This window comes from Ascochyta rabiei, chromosome 10, assembly GCF_004011695.2.
Source record: "Ascochyta rabiei chromosome 10, complete sequence".
Taxonomy (NCBI): Eukaryota; Fungi; Ascomycota; class Dothideomycetes; order Pleosporales; family Didymellaceae; genus Ascochyta; species Ascochyta rabiei.
In genome coordinates, this window is record NC_082414.1 from 1,587,721 (window position 1) to 1,605,816 (window position 18,096).

Genomic DNA, 18,096 nt, shown 5'->3' on the forward strand with positions numbered 1-18,096 from the left:
TCGTGCGCGCAGGTTTTCTTAGCCGATCCTTTCCAGACGTTTACCCAGTCGCCAGCCGCTCCTTCTGTCTCGCCAAAGGAGACTAAGCGAGAGCTGGCGCTCGGCAATTGTACCCCAGCAGCCTCCAGTGTACTCACAACCCAGTAAAGAGGCAACGTACGTGATGCCGTTCCCACAGAAAGCTTCTTGGGAGACTGCTACACTGAGCGACAAGATAAGATAATACGGCGCTAGTTTGAGGCTCAAACAGGGAGCTGCAAGATATGGGCTTGAGCTTGTGGATTCCAATCCGACATGTGCCAACTATCCGTGGCGCTATCCGCGGCACCACCTCCAGACACTCTGCCCCGTTGATAGAGTACGCGTACTCCGGTGAGCTGTCGAAGCTGTCCACTGGATTGAATGAGTGTTATGTTAAAGTGTTCAGCATTCAGCTGAGCGTGATACCCGAATCCGGTTGGCGATTGACTCCGAGGACGCATGGAAAAGCCAAGGATCGGCTTCGCTCCAGCCCACCCGAAAAGACAAGATGGGCTGAACATGCGACGCTACGAATTATTACCTGAGCCGCACTTCGGCCAGCTTCTGTGCGGGCCTGCAGTGGGGTCATGGTTTCGTGAGTTCCTTGATCAAATCCCAGCAATGATCATCCACCAGAACAACCTGACTGCAAGCACGGACGCAATTCCCTGCCGTTATGGCAATTGCCGGAGACCCTTGAATCGACCACATGGATTTTGTTCTCGCGTGTTGAGGGGGTTGCGTCAGGTTGGGGAACTGCCCAAAGTACAAGCGAAGCACCTGCGTCTGACGGGGCGTGGAAAAGCAGCTTCATTGCCGCAAATCCGGCGGAGTTCTCACTTGCATGTTCTCCGCTCCGTGATGGCGCAGCTTTATGCAATATCGAAGCCTTTATTGTCCAGGCTTCCCGTGTTGTCTGCTAGATCGAGATGAGTATACGCCACTTCTCTGTCCATTGAACTATGTTGAGGTTTTTTCTTGGACGTACCGCTACAGCATCCCTCATCGGGCGACCCGCAGCGTTGCAGGTTCCCACTCAGACTATCCGCAAGTTCGCAAACCGCACAGGAAGTCGTCGTCGTCATGGATTTGCTTTCCACTGTCGGAGTCGAGAATCGGCCATCACGGTCAACGACGGTCCCCGTCAAGTCCAGCAAGCCGCCTGCGGCGTCTCAGGGCTATCGCTTCGAACCGAAAATCACCAGCAACTGAGCAGCAAGAGACTGCAGCTATGTTGTACTACATAGAGTACCCACTCATCGCGCCAGTAGCGGTAGCGCTTGCGCCATGCGGCAGGGTAGCTCCACAAGCTCTTTCACTTAGGAGCGCCATCCGACCGAGAATGCAGCATTCCATTGGCTCCTCAGCAGATAGGCACTAACATCCACAACGTCTCACCAATAACAGACAAAGAAGCCGGCGAACTCAGGCCTCGGCCGTCCGAAGTTCATGGTCCAGCCAATGAGCGCAGCCTTGGTTTAGATCCTGACAGTGCTTGGCTAAAAGCGGTTGTATATGCTCGCCATGGCCTGTTAAGAACTCATGTGCGCATGGCTACCTCTACCTGCTAATCACCCTACCTTATCGCGTGCATGCCGGTGAACCATGACCAGCCCGGAGGCGAAGTACGTTTCGGTATCTCGGGCCCTCAGACTTTAACGAATGTGGCGAGCAAGTTAGCACGACATCGCTCCGCATGGAATGCGTGCCGCGTGACTGCTATAGCATCGACCCCCCCCCTAGATCAAGACGTAGATGAAACGTCCGTTCACCGCTCGTTCGCTGACCGTGAGCTTTGTCTGAGTAAAGAATCCTTCGAGGCGTTGCATCCTACGACCAGAAACTACAAATACAGGTGACATGCAGGGCCAAGCTTCCGTGTGACTATTTCGGGGCACTGAATACGAGAAGCGGAGGGAACAAGCTCTCCGTTCGCTGTAGGGCTGGCGCGCGGGTTGGATTACGATGCCATGCAGCAAAGGAGTCAGAACAAAGAGACCCCTGCAACCATTAGCTGCCCGGTGGAGTTTCATGCGCACACAGGTTAGACTTTCCCAATATTGCCATATCTCAACAGCTGCAGTTTGGCGAGATATGCGAAGCACCCGCCACGTGCCCCACATAACGCGTGGCGTGCACACGGTAGATCGAGGGCCCACTTTCACCATCCTAGCCAGGCTGGAGGGTGGAGAAACCGGGAAGCGGGTATGTGCCGGTGATAGGCCTTGCGAAAAGGGACCAGGGATGGTGGGAAGGAAGGCCAGTCCCGGCCATGTGGCGAAGTGTCATTTCCCGCGTTGACCTGCATAGCGGTTTCTGGGCCCGCGATGCGAGGTAGGTTGCGTTCAGACGAGGTGCAGCCAGGCAAGCTGACCGGCAAAAATTCAGCACGCAGTCTCCATCAGGTGACCACGTGAGGCGGAGAGGAGGTCTTGGCCTAGGACACGAGTGGAGTCAGCAGCCAGCCAGTGCGGTTTGTTGGTTGTATGATGCTCCAACTGCGGGCTGAGGCAGGTGACAAGGGCCCATTGATGTCTGCGGCTCTGTCAGCTTCAATGTGGCTGACATGCTTCCTTCACCATACCATCGTCACCCATCTGTAGCCTGGAGTACCTTGAGAATGAGCGGGAGCTTATATAGCTCGCCGGATCGACACTTCCACTCACTCTCCACATCATCAACTCGACAGCTTTTCTGCACAACCTCGAAAAATCAGGCACAAGTCTATCACTACAGCCACTACCAACGTCTTCTCAACAGCCATGTCAACGCACTCGCTGAGCCAGAGATCCTCTACAGAGAGCTTGCAGAGTAGCTCTTCAACCCACTCAATCCCTGACAAGCTTGCCCCAGCGCTTGCAGGTCCTATGACTTGGAGAGGCGCAGAGTTGAACGCATCGCAATACGTCATCGAGCTCTCGAGAGCCGAAGTCGACAACGTCCGAGCTGCCGTTGTCGGCTTCAAGCTACAGCGGCTTCCTCGTGGCGAAATCTCCCAGCGCACGTTCTCATTGGCGGCCGACTTGGCGCGAAAGCTATCCACTGTCAGCAAGGAGCTTCATGAAGGCCCGGGAGTGGTCGTGTTGCGTGGCCTGGAGGCAGCCAGGTTCAACGATGAGGAGGCCGTGATCGCGTTCGCTGGTGTGTGCTCGTACGTTGCGCCGGAGCGCGCGACAGACTCGTATGCCAATCAGACACTCAGCCATATCCGCGATGCTACCAAGGAAGCTGTACCGGTGTGGGCGAAGGACATTGGGCTTGCCGGCTCCAAGATCACAGCCGCAATGGACTTCCACAGCGATCGGTTTTCAGGAGATATTCTGGCTCTTCATGTGAGAGACGAGGGTGGCACGGGTAGGGGAGGTGGACAGTACGTTGCGAGCTTCTGGGCAATATACAACGAACTGCTACGGACTGAGCCGGAAGTTCTGGAGACAATGGCCGAGTCGGACTGGCCGTTCGAGCTGAAGCAAAAGTAAGTCTGTGTGCTCAGGGTACGCAAGAAGGAAGACTGACCAAGCAGCAGAGACCAAGCGCCGCACCTCGACCTCGGACCGACCCTGTTCTTCTCCAGGGGCAAGCCCATATGCCAGCTCGTTAAGGCGCCGCTCCTCGGCAGCCCGCGTATCCAGCGGGATCCAAGCATGCCGAAGGTCTCGTGCAAGCAACTTTACGCCATGCACGTTGTTCAAGACCTAGCCCAACAATTCAGCACACGGCTAGATCGCAAACAAGGCGACATACAGTTGATTAATAACTTGAGCATCATGCATGCTCGCAAGGCATACCAGGGAACCAATGGGAAGCCAAGTACTCGACACTTGCTGCGCATGTTCCTCCGGGATCCCGAAAACGCCTGGAACAAGCCGAGCCGTTGCCGAAACAATTTCAACGATCCTTTCATGCCTGGCAGACCCCAGGAACTACCCATCATTGATATGGATCCCTGGCGCGCCATCAGTGGCCGTGAGAGCCATGGTTGAACGCAACCGTTTTTCCGCGACTTGAGAGGAAATCTCTCATGTCATGCAGGCTTGAGGCATTTACCACGTTTCATGGGATAGCGAGGAGTATCGTTTGTGTGCATTTGGGAGGCAGGATTGATTTTGTAATACATCAAGCACTCGGTCTCTAGCTGCATTTACAGGTTATTAATTTAGTACCGTAACTTACAGGAGTCTGTATCGTAACCTACTAAAACGGACCCAATCTCTTGTCAATCTCACTCAGCACATGAGGATCTTTACTTTTACTTGATCCTCATCAGGTGACATGTGATTTTACAAACAGTACACACTACGCTTACGCTCCAGCCTCTTTGAACAGCTTCGTGATCCATTCGCTTGCATACGAATGATGCGTTGCAGCGAATCCGGTAAGTGGCGGCTGGAATTGGTCTGTATGTATTAGATCATGTTTTGTTTTCTGAACACGTGGCAGACTTACCGGGGCTAGGTCTGTCGAAGATTTGCGTCATCTCCGTAACGTAGGCAAACCCTTCAGCGTCTATATGTCCACGCGCACGCAACTCTTCCGGGTTGTCACGTGCTAGCTTGAAGGGCGAGTAGCCGCGTAATGTGCAGCGCCAGTGATACAGGAGCACTGGGAATGCGAATTCCCATTTCTTGACTTGGTTGTTGACGACGTTGTTGACTTGATGTTCAATGAGCTAAGTGAATTAGCTGTTGTTGTCCTGCCAGTGTACGTAAACTTACCGTGCCGTTTTTGGCTTTCATGTATCCTTTTGCTCCTTTGTTGATGTATTCGAGATTCCAGAAAATCACGTAGAAGGTGAGGAAAAGCTCATACCATGGTTTGATTTTGGGTTTGAAGATCAGAGAGGCCAACTCCTTAACAAACAGTTTTTCCAGCTTGCGCAAGTATTTGACAGCGGCAACGTCCATCTGGTGTGTGATGGCGCCAGGCAGAGGTCGGTCGCGAGAGTTTCGGTCATAGGCTTCATAATCGCTGCTTCCCAGATGGCGGTAATCGTACTCTTGTATGCCTGGGATGTCGTCTGACCAAACCGTGCCATAGCCCTGAGAAACGACCGAGAGGCACTGCAGCCGCATGGCCAGGTCCAGAGCCCGTGAACCATGGACGCTCCGCATGCGGAACACTTCTCGGTAGGTGTGTGTGGCAACCTCGTCGTGTTGGATGCGGTCGAAGATCCACGCCTCGATGTGGGGCTGAAGGCTTGAGAAGTAACGCTCGAAAGCAGATACCAAGTTGGCAGTATCGTAGATGGCATATGCGGGCTGCTCGATTGCGCGGACATGTCCTTCTCTAGTAGACCATACAGAAGTTGCTGTATCAAGTGAGCCTCTTCTTGGACTATACGGGCGGAACGCAACACGCATGGGTCGAGCGTTTGGTATGCGGCCATAGCCAGGCAGGTTCCACAGAATGTCCATTTCCCATAGCTGACTTCCAGGTTTCCAGTCGTACCTCAAGAACTCGGCTACTTCTTGTTGCTCGCGACCGTTGCACCGTCTAATGATGCTTGTGTCCTCCAGGTGTTCTCTGTAGCACGGCTCACGAAATGATCGAGCATGTCCTTCAATCTTGTTGCATTTCTGACATGGATCGCCTTCGTCACAACCTGACTTGTAGAACCTGCACCGGACGCATATCCTTTTGGTCTTGCGCATGGTATGTGTTTTCTCTCGTTGTTTCTCCTCGAGGGGACCCTTCCGTTTTGAGACTTTCATCTTCTCTTGTCTCTCGACGTACGACGATGGGACCTTTGCAGCTTTCTTCTTGCTTCCAGATCGTCGATTGCCTTGCATATGTATCGACGGCTCCGAAGACTGTTCGACTTGAGCGCTCCCATGCTCGTAGACACTCTGGTCCGGACGGGTTTGCACAAGTGGCCATTGTTGCTGCTGAGCTTGAATGTGACCATAGATCGGAGGAGCGGGAACTATGCCAGCTATATTCGCCGTCGACCACTGCGCGTCCTGAATGTTAGCCGGCACAATAGTACTTACGGCAGATGACAGTCCACTACTGGGATGAGAAGTGTAGTGTTGGTGTTCGGTAGGCGCTGAGATTGATGGAGTACCCCACTCAGACGACGCTTGCAGCAGCGCATGCGTGTGGTCTACGCTCGGTTGCGACTCTGCATGCGGTGGATGAGGGAGTGAGTGTGTCCTCTGTATGTGATCCGAGAAAGGTGGGTCTACCGGTGTTGCAGGGGATTCCTGGGGCGGGTTAGTCGAAGACTAGCGTAGGACACGACATCTTCACACTCACCGAGGTGATGCGCAACGCAGTAAAGCGTTCTGTGTCCCTGAAAGCGTCTTCATGAGAGGACAGGGGATTCTCGTGCGCCACAATCGGTACCTGGTGATGATGGTGATGATGCCGATCGCTCTGATGCTGCTGATGCTGCTGATGCTGCTGATGTGGGTACAGGCGCGCAGCATTAGAGGTTGTGTGTTGCACAGAGGCGCCCCCCTCAGCGATATCATAGGGAGCACTTAAGCGCGACGCAAAGCTCTGGTCGCTCACTTGATCGCTCACGGTCGTGTTCCACTCCTGAGTGCTTGGTTGCGGATAGCCAGCGTTCCACGCCGATGGAGCAGAAGAAGGCTGCTGCGATCTGGAGAAGTCGGAGCTCAGCCCGGCTTGGGGGTAGTCGAGTAACGGGGCCGACGAGGGGCCGACATACGAAGTGTGGCTGCTATCTTGCCAGGTTCCTATAAAACTGGCATAGGCTTGGTCGTGGCTGTTGTGTGGGAAATTCTGGTAGTGCGAAAGAGGGTGGTGGGCACTTCTGTAGTACTGCGAACTGGCCATGGAGGCGGACTGCGGCTGGCTGCGTACCACTTCAGAGCAAGAGCTGGGTGTCTGCGCGTGGCTCATCCGTGTGGTGGCGGCAAGCAATCGAAAGAGCAGTGAGCGCGATGGCCTCAGGCCAGAGAGCGGTGCTCTACACGTTCAGGTTGTCGTTTGCTGGCTGCGAGGGGAGGAGGCTCCACGACGCACAAGAGGCGGGCCAGGAATCGAGTTGCAATGCAATGTCGGGTAGGCTGCATGGATAGCTCCCGCGTGGTCTGAGCTGCATCGTCCCGTAAGCGCGCTGCCCATGTACAGTGGGTAGGTAACCAGTTGTCTGTCGATCGTTTTGTTTCAACCATGCTCATGAAAAGCAACAATGTCGGCCGTTGGCTGACAGATGGCTGTCCTACAGACTGCTGTCTTACCGATTGCTGTCTTGAACAGCACTTCAAACAGGTTGCAAGGCAGTCTGGATTGCACTTTCGATAGCGGGGGGTGGTACAATCCATGCGGCCCCTAACGAAACTCGTTCCGAGCTGGCTCGCCTGGCCCTTGATGCCGCTCGCAACCAAGTGTGCTAGCGGTTTGCTTAGCGATGTGGAAGCGCCAGGTCCAGTTCCTCTTTGTTTGCCTGTCTTCCCACTAGCCTAGCGGTTGCCGGGAACCGAGATCCGATGCAGACATGGACAGGCATCGCTCAAGAGGCACGGCTGGCCGCTGCAGAGCTTGCTACCTCGTCTCGACGCTGCTTCGATGACAAACGGGGTGGTTGGTGCCAGCCTGCCAGTGCACAGCAGCATTCGTACCTGGATGCTCACGAGGTACGCAGAGGTACGTACAGGGCGGCAGTCGCCCTTCAAGGCACCGTTGGCGCGCCCAGGTCGGCAGTGGTAGCTGGGCTGCTGTTTGTTGAGGTTATGCGCCACCCCTTGCATGGGAGCAGCAGCGGTAACAAGCATCGCAGGCCTGTACCGTACACAGTAGACGAGTTCGTGACGTGGTCTGCCTACAAGGCTTCACTAGCGCAGCCCTATACCAGACGCAGGCACCAACAGGTAGCTGTCACTTCAAGACGTCACCTCAAGAGCTCACTTCAAGAGTTCCATTACGAACCAGATAGAGAGCTATGAAACACGTTGCATCGTCGAAGCGCGTTTGTTGTGGTGCGCATGTGTGCTTGAAAACAAGACTCACCTTTCCAAAACCCAAAACCGAATACCTATCCAACCATGACCGGAACAAACATGACCAAACTAGTCTAAGACTTGGTCTTCTTAGTCTTCTTCTTCTTCGGCGCCTCGTCTTCATCCTCATCGGCATCCGTATCGACCTCCTTGATGGGCGAGTTCCTCTTCGCTGCTGTTCGGGTGCTTCGCCTGGTGCCCTCTTGAGGCACCTTCTTCTCTTTCTTGGGTGCAGCGGCCTTCTTAGGCCCGGCCTTCCTCTTCGCATCAGCCTTCTCCTCACTATCCTTGTCGTCGGATTTCTTGTCCGCCTTTTTCCCTACGTTAGCCTTGGGCTTCTGCGCGCTTGCGGGAGCCTCCTGCTCCTCCACGGCGTCCTCTGCCTTCTCGTCCTCCTTGGACTCCGACTTCTCGGTCTTGGAATCAGCCTTGTCGGCTTTCTTCTCCTCGGTTTTCTTTTTGCTGTCAGACTTGGCTTCTGGCGCACCCTTCTTAGGCTCGTTCTTGCTGCCAGCCTCGTTCTCGTAGCCACCACCCTGCTTCTCGTACTCCTTGGAGATCTCAGCAGCCTGCGCGCGTCAAAATGAGCTCTCTGATCTTAGTCGCGTTCTTTGCGCGATTGAAATACCTTCCACGCGGCCATCTGGCCCTTGCCACCACCGTCTTTGTTGGGCTTCTGCTTCACCTCCTCCTTGACCTTCTCGCGAAGCTTAGGGTCCGTTGGCTTTCCTTTGCTTGAAGGCATATTGGCGAGTGTGATGTAGGTGCGACAAAGTCGATATGCAATCAAATCTAGTATCACAGGTTCGAGGTAAAGGGTGTCGACGCGTACGGCGCGTACCTGCAGATGGGGTTTGTTTTGATGTGATAGCACATGACATCATCGGCCTAGTGTTGGCGCGCATGTACCAGCCTCTGCAATTCCATCCAACGCCAATACTGCAATAGCGCAACCAAAGTCTGTTGAGAAAGCCTGTGCTCGACACATCTGGATTGGCATTGCTCTGGACTCGGCTCAGGCATACCATCTCAATGCAATCACCACTTGCACCAGTTTCTACCACATTCCTGGACTTGACAATATCGACTGCACAATCATGTGCCTCGCAAGTGCGTCGAGGCTACACCGCGCTAACATCTTCCCCAGATTGATCGTCACTGGTGAGCACCACTTATATCACGACAGCGTGCCACAGCAAACACGCCTCATCTCGAACACATGTCGTCTCGCACACGCTGAACTCTCCATTGGAACAGCAAAAATGAGCACATCTTCGACTGTATACGTACACAGCAGGTAGCACGACTGAGACAAGAAGAAACGCATCTGGCTTGATGACTACGTCTGCTTGATGGTTTTAGCAGCACTGCGTTGCTTCTACAACACGCTCATCAGCAGAAATCTGATAACCCAGTCTATGCATCTGGAACCATCTATTCGATGGCTTCCTTTTACGAAATGCATTTCCTTGACTCCATACTTTCTACAACAAGACCGCTCAGCGACCTTCAAACACCGACTACCCAAAGCCACATCCAGCATGTTGAATGCCTTCCTGTCCATTCCTCCTATGGCCTCCCACCACCGTCACAGCCACTTCCCAAACCAACCCACAGCCTGCCTCAACGCCTTATCAGCAGCATCCGCTTCTCTCTCTTTCCCAGGCGTCGCTCTCACCGCAAAACCATGCACACAGCCCTCATAAACCCTCAACTCAAACCCCTCACCACCCTCCAACCCCTCTTTCATCTTCTCCACCTTTGCCATCGACAACGCCATATCCTGCCCCGCATGAGCAAAACTCAGCTTCACACCCGCCTCCATAGCATCCAGCGCATGGACAGGTTCAAACTTGGCCGGATGCGCCACAAAAACCGCATCAACACGCACCTCGTGCTGGCGGGCAGCAACATGCAGCGCCTGGTACCCGCCCCAACAGTACCCCGCCAGTCCCAGCTTCCCCCCTTCTGCGCCCTGGTCGACATCCCCCCGGACAGCGCGCGCAAACCCCAAAGTCGCGCGCGTGCACGCCTCGCTCTGCGGACTCGCGCGCACAAAGAACGGAATCACGTGCACCATTGCCTTTCCTAGCGCCCACGCTTTCCCCAGCATCCCCGTCTCCGGAGAAGAGAAGGTGTCCATCAGTGGCAGGATGTCTGGGCTCATGCCGCCGCCGGGGATGATGTCGGGGACCAGCACCGTGAAGCCTGTTTCCTGGGCGAGCGCGTCGGCGAGGAGGAGGTTATTGGGGAGAAGGTGCCCGAAGGCGTCGGTGTAGAGGATGACAGTAGAGTTAGCCTGCGCAGCGATAGATGGCGAAGCGACGTAGATGTTGTATCCATGGAGGAACTCTGCCACTCCTTTTGGGGAACCAGTCGCTTTCCCGCCCCTGAAGCAGTCCGGGCAAGCCATGCTGGCGAGTTGGGTGAATGGCGGGGAAAAGGTCGCAGGTGCGCGGAGTTCTGTTTCAGACGGCAGTTGTCAAGTCCAGTGGAGTTGATTGCGCGGTCGCGTCTTACTTACTCTGCCGCATTACACTTTTATTGTACCCGCCCCGTACTCCACAACACATATCCACGTCCACATCCACACACACACACACACAAACACAAACACCACCCCACCCCAAGAGACCTCCAATCACAGCCGCACCACCCCACCAACCAGCCCAGCCCAGCCCAGCACAACCGTGACTCAGAGATCCGAACATCCCCGCCAGATCCCATACAGCTAATTGCTGACAGCCAGCCAGCCTTCAGCGCCCGTCAGCCGCGTGCGGGGCGCGAGAAAAGGGCGCACTGTACTGTACTGTATTGTGCTGTACTGTACTGTATTATATTATATTGTAATGTAGGGTGCTGTGCTGTGCTGTGCTGTATTGTATTGTGCTGTAATGTACTGTAGGGTGCTGTACTGTGCTGTATTGTACTGTATTGTACTGTATTGTATTGTGCTGTGCTACACGAGACGGAGGCAGGTGAGTGGGTGAATTGAGTAAAGGAAGTATCGCGCGTAGAGATGTAGTATATAGAGCGATTTAAGATGGAAGTTGAGATGGAAGTTGAGATGGAAGTTGAGATTAGAGTTGTTAGAATGATATAGAAGTTTTACAAAACTTCTTCACGATTAAAAAAAAAAAAAAAAAAAAAAAAAAAAAAAGGTTTCAAGAATGTATTTGAAAATTCCTTAATACTTTCATGTTGCTGATTTTTTACTTTGTAGGCTACGCTATACGAGATTGAGGTGGATGAGTATAGAGATGGATAAGAAAGAGATGGATGAATAAAGAGATAAGTAGAAGAGAGTCATAGTATTTGGAACAACAAAAGATAAGAATGATGATTATAATTCTTAGAATGCCGTGTACGCTATACATGGTACTAGTTTGTACATGTTACATGGGAGGAAAAGACGCTGTTTATTGTTTCGACACCGCGAGTTCATCGCTTTTGCGGGCTGTTGCCGTGTCTCTTTGCGTTTTGAGTGCCGTTTCCGTTGGTCATCTCGGCCGTGGCAGCGCTGGCGCCGCTTTTGTTTGCGCCTCTGTTGTTCTCCTCGTTCTCCTTGATGATTCTCTCGGCCTCGGCCATGGCGTCAGTTCCCACTCTCCAGCTTCGCAAGATGACTCCCTTTTCGCTGAGCACCTGTTCCGCCCTTGCCCAGCGCTGCCGCCAAAGCTGCTCCTTCTTGTTCGTGTATTGCCCGTCAGCTGCTTGGCCCTGCCCTGCGCCGTTCAAGCCCAGTGTGCTACCCGTGCTGGTGCGGTTCAGCTTCTCGCGTTGCGTGGTTGTAGAGAAGGGTGCTGAGGTCTGTGTCGATGTCATCTGTGGTCGGTGCGGCAGGGATGGCGCGTGCTGCCACGCTGACGATGCTTTTCCGCCGACGTAGGATGCTGCTGCACCAGCCGGGTTGCGGCGTGGCGGCGGTGGCGGAGGCGCTTTGCGGACGCTGCCGTTGTCTGACCCCGAGCGAATGCTGGCGTTGTCCGAGGCCGGTTGATCTTCAGAAGACCAGGCGGGCAGATTGTTGTAAGCGGAATAGAGTTTGTCGCGGGCCATGCCTGCATAGCTCTGGCCGCCGTCGTACTGAGGTTTCGTGTTGTAGTTGGGCTGCGGCGGTGCAGGTCGATTCGAAGGTGGTGATGTGGGCGCGTCGCTTTGTTGAGAGAGCGGACTAGGTTGACCGACCATGCGGATCGTAGTTGACGGTCGACGGGGCTTGGGTGGGAGAGGCGCTCTGGCCTTGGTGGTTGGCGAAGGAGATGTGTACAAGCTGTCGCTCGATGGACTTTGAAGCGCGCTGGGCTTCTTCGGAGGTGGGGGCGCTGCTTTGCCAACGCTTGAGCTCGTTGAAGTTGGTCGTGGTCCGCTGGGGGCTTCGGTCTCTGTGTTTCTTCGTCGCAACGCCGGTAGGCTTTCTGGCTCATCGTCTGACGAGAGGTCGATTAGATTTGCTACCGGCTCTTCCTTGGTAGTCTGAAACGATTTTCGCGCTGGTAAGTTAGGTCTCCTATCAGGGTGGTCTTGATTGTTCTCTGGCAGCCGTGGCTTCGGACGCTTCCTGTCCTCCTCCTCAAACTCACGCAATGAGGCGGCAATTGCGGCTCTGAGCTCAGGGTCGTGCTCTTCAGTCAACGCACGGCTTGCGCTCGCCGGGCTCGCTAAGCTTGAAGGGCCGGAGCTGCCATCGCGTCGAGGTGAGGACGAACCTGACGTTGGACCGACCGAGGGGTCGAAGAAGCCTCCCGTCTCTACTGTCGTCACGTCTCGAATAAACACAGCTGCAACGCGCCCTGGGTTCTCGAGGACGAAATCAGTGTAGACTTCCAAGTCGGCCTCTCCACTATCACCAATCAGGATGAAGCGTCTCTCGGGGAAGTCTCGTGCAATCTTGTCCAGTGTGACCTTCTTACGCTCTGCCACAGGCTCAAAAATGCCCTGCATCATGCCGCTGTACTGCTTCAGATGGAAAGAACCGGGCGGCAGCCCAGCCATTGTAAAGTATGTCGAGATGACAGGGTACAGCTGCCAGGGCGAGTTGGAGACGTAGTGGAACTTGACGCCCTGTTCGGACATCTTGTTGTACCACTCCTTGACACCGTCGATGGTCAAGTCGCTCAGGTCACGAATGAAGACGTTGCGGAAGATCTCGCGCGCACCACTGCTGATGGCGGAGTGCTTGATTGTATCGTCAATATCGCTAATGACACTGATACCCTTGGCATCGGTGATGAGAACCTCTTCCGTGGCTGACAGCTGCTCCGAGGCCAAGATTCGTACGTGTGTGGGTACGAAGTCTAGTGCAGCGGTCATACTGAAGTGCCCCGCAGCGTTGGTATAGATGGTCCTCTGCTTTGATATCGTGTCGTTGTAGAAGAAGACGCTGATGGGTGTATTGGCCATGGGCATTGCGAGGAAATGGCGTAGCCGAGCCATCAGACGAGCGTTCGCTTCCACAAGCTCAGCAGGACTCATGTCTGCGGGTTGGTTCCACGACGCTCTCTTCTGCAGCGGCGTGATGTGCTCGTCGTCGCTCCTCAACGAATCCTTGGACTGGCTGTGCGCCAGGCTGCGAGGCTTCGTGCTTCCCGTGGTGCGCACACTGTCCCCGCTCTGCGTCCGGTATATCTGAGTGTCATCTTGGTGCTTGCGGCTGGGCTGCTCGCTGTACGCGCCTCTTGCAGCCGCCGCCGCCTCGCGCTCGCCCTTTTTCAAGATCACTTCGGCCTCGTTTGCTAACTGCATCTCGTCCCGCTGGGAGTGGCGCATGTAAGCACGATCTCGAAAGCCCGTGCGAGTGGGACTTGGGTCTCGACTGTTCGCAGACGAGTTGGAAGCCGAGGCAGCGGCGGGCGGTGCTGACACACCGACGAGTTGGCGTGCCAGGCCAATGAACAGCCGCTGCTTTCTGCTCATCTGGCCCTTGTGAGGAGAGTAGATCCAGCCGCGCACATCGACGTCGACGACGGCACTGTCATCCTCGTAGTTGTCCCACTGCTGTTTCCAAAACTCGGCATCGCCGGCGCCGGTCGAGTCGCGCACGTCACGCCCGTCGCCAGCCGACTCCTGGATGGTGCCTGGGACGGCCTCGGGCTTCCGCCTGATGTGCTTGCGTGCATAGCTGGGGAACAGGATCATCTCCTCCTCTCCGCTGCGGACGATGGCGGCATCGGGGAAGCTGCCCGGGGTGTCGTCCTCGTAGTCGTAGTGGCCCTCGCGGCTGCTGAAGTTGGGCGCATACTGCTGCACGTACGACTGGCGCAGCTCGTTGGCGGCCTTGAGGTAGCCTGCAAGCTTCCGTCGCCGCGCCCCCGACTCGCCGCCCTGGTAGCTGCTCATGCCTGCTTTCCGGGGCTTGTCGCTGCCAGTGCTCTTTGCCAGGTCGTTGCGCCTCAGCCGTGCCGCATCTTCGAGGTAGCTGCCGCCGAGGAGTCGTCGAGTGTGGCCGCGCAGCCGCTGGAGGAGGCTCGCCTTGTTGCCGAGCTTCTGGGCGCGGCGGTAGACGAGGCACTGGTAGATGCGGGACTGCGCGCGGTGCTTGAGCGAGGGGAGCGTCTTGTGGCGGAATTTGCTGAGTCCCGCGCGTGCGCGTGCTCGAGTGTGGGGGAAGAAGAGGCGCACGAGAGAGGCGGTGCCGTGGGCGGACGGGGGCGTGCGGCGGAAGGGCGATCTCATCCAGCCAGCGCGGGCTGCCGAAGCTTTCAGTGGAGAAGAACGGGGGTGGGAGGCGGAGGGTGGAAGAGGGGGGGGGGGTGCGCTGTTCACTCGAGTGCCATCCGTCACACGTCATTGCTGATTGTCTGTGCTCGAGCCTCGGGGTCGTGTTCGTCCAGAGTCCAGACCAGCAGGCGGAGCCCGGCCAGGCCGCCACGAGATGCTTGCTGGTTGCACAATAGACGACACGAGATGCTTGCACAAGTACAAGCACAAGCACAAGCACAAGCCCAGCTGATTGCACAATAGACGACACAATACACAACACCAACTACTGAACCACAATCTACCCCCTCTGCTTCTGTTCAAGAGCAGCTTCAAGCCACTTGTCAAACTGCGGCACCTCCTTCTTCAACGTCTCGACCATCTCGTGCCAGACCCTCGACCCCAGTTCCTTCATCGCAGCCCCTCTGAGGGCAGGTGGTACAGGCTTGATCATGTCGCTCTGCCAAAACCTTCCGTGGACCGCTTCACCCTGTGTGGCTCCACTCAGAACCAGGTTGGCTCCTTGCGAGGGCGACTTCATGATCAGAAAGACAATCGCTGCAGCCAACACGAACACGCCTGGGAAGAAGTGGTCCCGCCCAAGATCTGAATTGACGACGCCAGGGCAGATGGATGTGATGATGACTTCCTCTGAAGAAACCTCGCTGGCGAGCTGGTTGGTCGCGTACATGAGGAACACCTTGCTGTACTTGTACTGGTTCATTTCCTTGAACTGCTCGCGTTGGTTGTAGTACGCCAGGATGCTCGGCTGTTGTCGAACCTCACTCGGCACCACCGCGCTCTGGTGCAGGCCAGAGTTGACAAACTCCAGCACCGGCGTTTTGCCAGTGTAGTGCTTCGATTGCCTCAGCTTGGCCAGGAGGCGAACGCCCAGGAGCACGCTGGACAGGGTGTTGACCTGCAAGTCCTCCTCCCAGCCCTGCTCGCCCACGTGGTACGAGGCCCGATGTACACCGGCATTCAGAATGGCAACATCGAGGTGCTCGAGCGCGTGTGCCCGATCTGCAAAGGCAACCACGCTGTCGTAGGACATCATGTCCAGCTCCCATACTGCGAGTGCATCGTCACGACCGAGGCGTTTGGCCAGTTCAGCCTTGGTCGACTCGCCCTTGTTCAGGTCTCGAGCCGCAAGGATGACCTGCGACGCTCCCAGGGCGGCAAACTTGTATGCGGCCTCCTTCCCAATGCCCGACGTCGCCCCGGTAACCATGACGACCCGGCCGCTGTAGTCTTCCGTCGTAGGCTGGGGCGGCGTGATCCATTTGTCTTTGAACATGCGAATGAAAGCGGCCATGACGGAGATGGATGGGGCGAGATGTTGATATTCAGAGGGGAAGAGAGACGTGTTGTTGAGCATTTTAGAATAGCGTCGAGAAGGGACCACCTAAATAGCGAACGCTTCAACAGAGCACGTCAACAATGGGTGCCATCATTCGTCCGCAGCAGAGGATGCGATGACATAACTCGTCCGCCATCCGTCAGACGAGCTCAATCTTCTTCACGCAGCACGTCCAGGCAATCAAAAAGCAGAAGGATTCCGACATGGGTCACCACCCGGCACCCTAAGCCAACAAGAAACGTTGTGGTGTATTCATCCGATCCCGCAGCTCGCCTTTGTTCGTGCTCGGCGATGCAGGCAGGCAGGGCAGGGCAAGGCGAGGGAGGCGATTGAATGACTAAGCGGGCTAGCGTGTCCCGCGATTTCGAGCTGCGTGCACTGCACAGGTCGCAGCACCGGCAGGCAGACAAGAACGCGCGCAGGCCTCGCCATGCTGGCAACACCCGCGCACAAGCTCCAGAACCGCTAAAGACGCTGTCACGCCCACGCCGACGCCCACGCCCACGCCGCCGCCCACGCCCACGCCCACGCCCACGCCCACGCCCACGCCACAACCACCGCCACCGCCGTCGCCACCCCCGCGAACCCTCGACCTCGCCATGTCCTTCCCCAACCAACCCCGCGGTGGCCCCGCCGGTGCTCCCCCGAACATGGCGCAGAGCTTCACCGCCATGCTGCAGCGCTCCGTCGATCCTCCACCGCCCGATCACGCCGTAGACGCCCCAGGGCAACCGTCTTCGGGCCCAGGTACGAGCCAATGCCTGCGGGCGCACGTGTCGAGCTGGAACTGACGCGCGCGAACAGGCTATGGAGGCGTGTACAGTACGAGCGGCCCACCCCCTCTGGCCCCGCCTGTTCTTGGTGGAGGCCGACCGGCTGGGCCGCAGCAGATCCTCCCCGTCGACCTCCCGCCACAAGCGTTCCTGACCTCGGCGATGCTCCTCGACATGGTGGACAGTACGGATCCCTAGCAGGCACACGGTAGCCACGGCACACGGCTGACACGGCTGCAGAGAAAGTCGACGTCCTCCTCCGTGACGAGAAGGAGTACATTGGCATCCTCCGCTCCTACGACCAGTTCGGTACGTGTTGCCCAATCCACCCTCGAGAGCACGTCCACTAACACAGCCCCCAGCCAACCTCGTCCTCACGGAATGCCACGAGCGAATAGCTGCGCGCAACCCCGACTTCGGCTCGTCCCCCTCGGAGCCTGCCTGGCTCCTACACGACGTCAAACTGCCGGGGCTCATGACCATACGAGGCGAGAACGTGACGATTTGCGCCACCGTAGATCTCGACCGGGAAGACACGCCGCGCGGCGTCAAGTATGCGCCTGTAGAGCACGTCCGCTCGCTAGCAGCCCAGCAAAAAGCCGACAAGAAGGACGTCGACTCACGGAAAGCGAAGGCGCTGAGGCAGTCCGGCATCGAGCCTGGGTTTGGCATGACCGCATAGCAACGGCTCATCGCGATTGAACCAAGCCATGCGCACAACCCCCGCTTCCCATCCCGCGAATCATCTGGGACGAGACGGAGCGCGAGCAGAAGTAGAAGCAGAAGCAGAAGCAGAAGTAGAAGCAGAGGTAGAAGCAGAAGCAGAAGCAGAAGTGGAAGCAGATAAAGTCACGGTTCTTGATACGAGATTACGAAGCAAACAAAAACAAAAAACAACCACCACCACATGAAAGACTGCATCACGTTGCGTGCAAGCCACAACACGCACACACAGAGCCAAGCCAGAGCCAGAGCCAGAGCCAGAAATCGGAAAAGGAGACGAAGCGGGTTGGATATGGGTACGGATACGGTCATGGACATGGACATGCACAACGCCGTGGATACGCAGGCAAGGGGAGGGATTGAGCTGCGCAGGGCCTTGTCGTGACGTGCTATATCAATGATACCAGGACGGGGACTGTCCATGTGCGATGTCGAGAAGAAGGAGGAAAGAAAGAAAGAAAGAAAGAAAGAAAGAAAGAAAATATCCTCCCGTCTCTCTCTCTCTCTCTCTCTCTGCGAAAAGCGTGATGGTGAAGCATCTGCTCCCCTTTGT

The 18,096-nt window shown here is 56.1% G+C and overlaps 7 protein-coding genes across 7 annotated transcripts, besides 15 other annotated features; 2 read left to right on the top strand and 5 right to left on the bottom strand.

The window, feature by feature from the left end:
* Positions 1-2,783: 2,783 nt before the first annotated feature.
* Positions 2,784-4,004, top strand: EKO05_0006649 (uncharacterized protein; the record flags this gene model as incomplete). Its single annotated transcript, XM_038940360.1, has 2 exons — positions 2,784-3,496; positions 3,548-4,004. The coding sequence occupies 2 exons, from the start codon at positions 2,784-2,786 to the stop codon at positions 4,002-4,004; spliced, it is 1,170 nt and encodes a 389-aa protein (XP_038798146.1).
* Positions 4,005-4,323: 319 nt separating this feature from the next.
* Positions 4,324-6,822, bottom strand: EKO05_0006650 (uncharacterized protein; the record flags this gene model as incomplete). The annotated part of the gene is made up of 4 exons (XM_038940305.2): positions 4,324-4,418; positions 4,468-4,690; positions 4,737-6,224; positions 6,277-6,822. 4 exons carry the CDS (start codon positions 6,820-6,822, stop codon positions 4,324-4,326), a joined length of 2,352 nt encoding a protein of 783 aa, XP_038798147.2.
* Positions 6,368-6,429: a tandem repeat.
* A 1,240-nt stretch (positions 6,823-8,062) lies between the features above and the next one.
* On the bottom strand, positions 8,063-8,733 carry EKO05_0006651 (uncharacterized protein; the record flags this gene model as incomplete). The annotated part of the gene is made up of 2 exons (XM_038940627.1): positions 8,063-8,557; positions 8,617-8,733. 2 exons carry the CDS (start codon positions 8,731-8,733, stop codon positions 8,063-8,065), a joined length of 612 nt encoding a protein of 203 aa, XP_038798148.1.
* Positions 8,074-8,119: a tandem repeat.
* Positions 8,344-8,385: a tandem repeat.
* Positions 8,734-9,576: 843 nt separating the features above from the next.
* On the bottom strand, positions 9,577-10,699 carry EKO05_0006652 (uncharacterized protein; the record flags this gene model as incomplete). The annotated part of the gene is made up of 2 exons (XM_038946175.2): positions 9,577-10,451; positions 10,513-10,699. 2 exons carry the CDS (start codon positions 10,697-10,699, stop codon positions 9,577-9,579), a joined length of 1,062 nt encoding a protein of 353 aa, XP_038798149.2.
* Positions 10,552-10,608: a tandem repeat.
* An 87-nt stretch (positions 10,700-10,786) lies between the features above and the next one.
* Positions 10,787-10,949: a tandem repeat.
* Positions 10,950-11,028: 79 nt separating this feature from the next.
* Positions 11,029-11,065: a tandem repeat.
* A 52-nt stretch (positions 11,066-11,117) lies between these two features.
* Positions 11,118-11,148: a tandem repeat.
* Positions 11,149-11,429: 281 nt separating this feature from the next.
* On the bottom strand, positions 11,430-14,663 carry EKO05_0006653 (uncharacterized protein; the record flags this gene model as incomplete). Its single annotated transcript, XM_038946176.1, has 1 exon — positions 11,430-14,663. One exon carries the CDS (start codon positions 14,661-14,663, stop codon positions 11,430-11,432), a length of 3,234 nt encoding a protein of 1,077 aa, XP_038798150.1.
* A 237-nt stretch (positions 14,664-14,900) lies between these two features.
* Positions 14,901-14,932: a tandem repeat.
* Positions 14,933-14,988: 56 nt separating this feature from the next.
* On the bottom strand, positions 14,989-16,065 carry EKO05_0006654 (uncharacterized protein; the record flags this gene model as incomplete). Its single annotated transcript, XM_038946177.1, has 1 exon — positions 14,989-16,065. One exon carries the CDS (start codon positions 16,063-16,065, stop codon positions 14,989-14,991), a length of 1,077 nt encoding a protein of 358 aa, XP_038798151.1.
* Positions 16,066-16,340: 275 nt separating this feature from the next.
* Positions 16,341-16,373: a tandem repeat.
* A 152-nt stretch (positions 16,374-16,525) lies between these two features.
* Positions 16,526-16,597: a tandem repeat.
* A 49-nt stretch (positions 16,598-16,646) lies between these two features.
* Positions 16,647-17,502, top strand: EKO05_0006655 (uncharacterized protein; the record flags this gene model as incomplete). The annotated part of the gene is made up of 4 exons (XM_038940246.2): positions 16,647-16,794; positions 16,852-17,004; positions 17,061-17,129; positions 17,183-17,502. The coding sequence occupies 4 exons, from the start codon at positions 16,647-16,649 to the stop codon at positions 17,500-17,502; spliced, it is 690 nt and encodes a 229-aa protein (XP_038798152.2).
* An 84-nt stretch (positions 17,503-17,586) lies between these two features.
* Positions 17,587-17,664: a tandem repeat.
* A 108-nt stretch (positions 17,665-17,772) lies between these two features.
* Positions 17,773-17,805: a tandem repeat.
* Positions 17,806-17,830: 25 nt separating this feature from the next.
* Positions 17,831-17,872: a tandem repeat.
* Positions 17,873-17,988: 116 nt separating this feature from the next.
* Positions 17,989-18,024: a tandem repeat.
* Positions 18,025-18,035: 11 nt separating this feature from the next.
* Positions 18,036-18,058: a tandem repeat.
* The last annotated feature ends 38 nt before the right edge of the window (positions 18,059-18,096 follow it).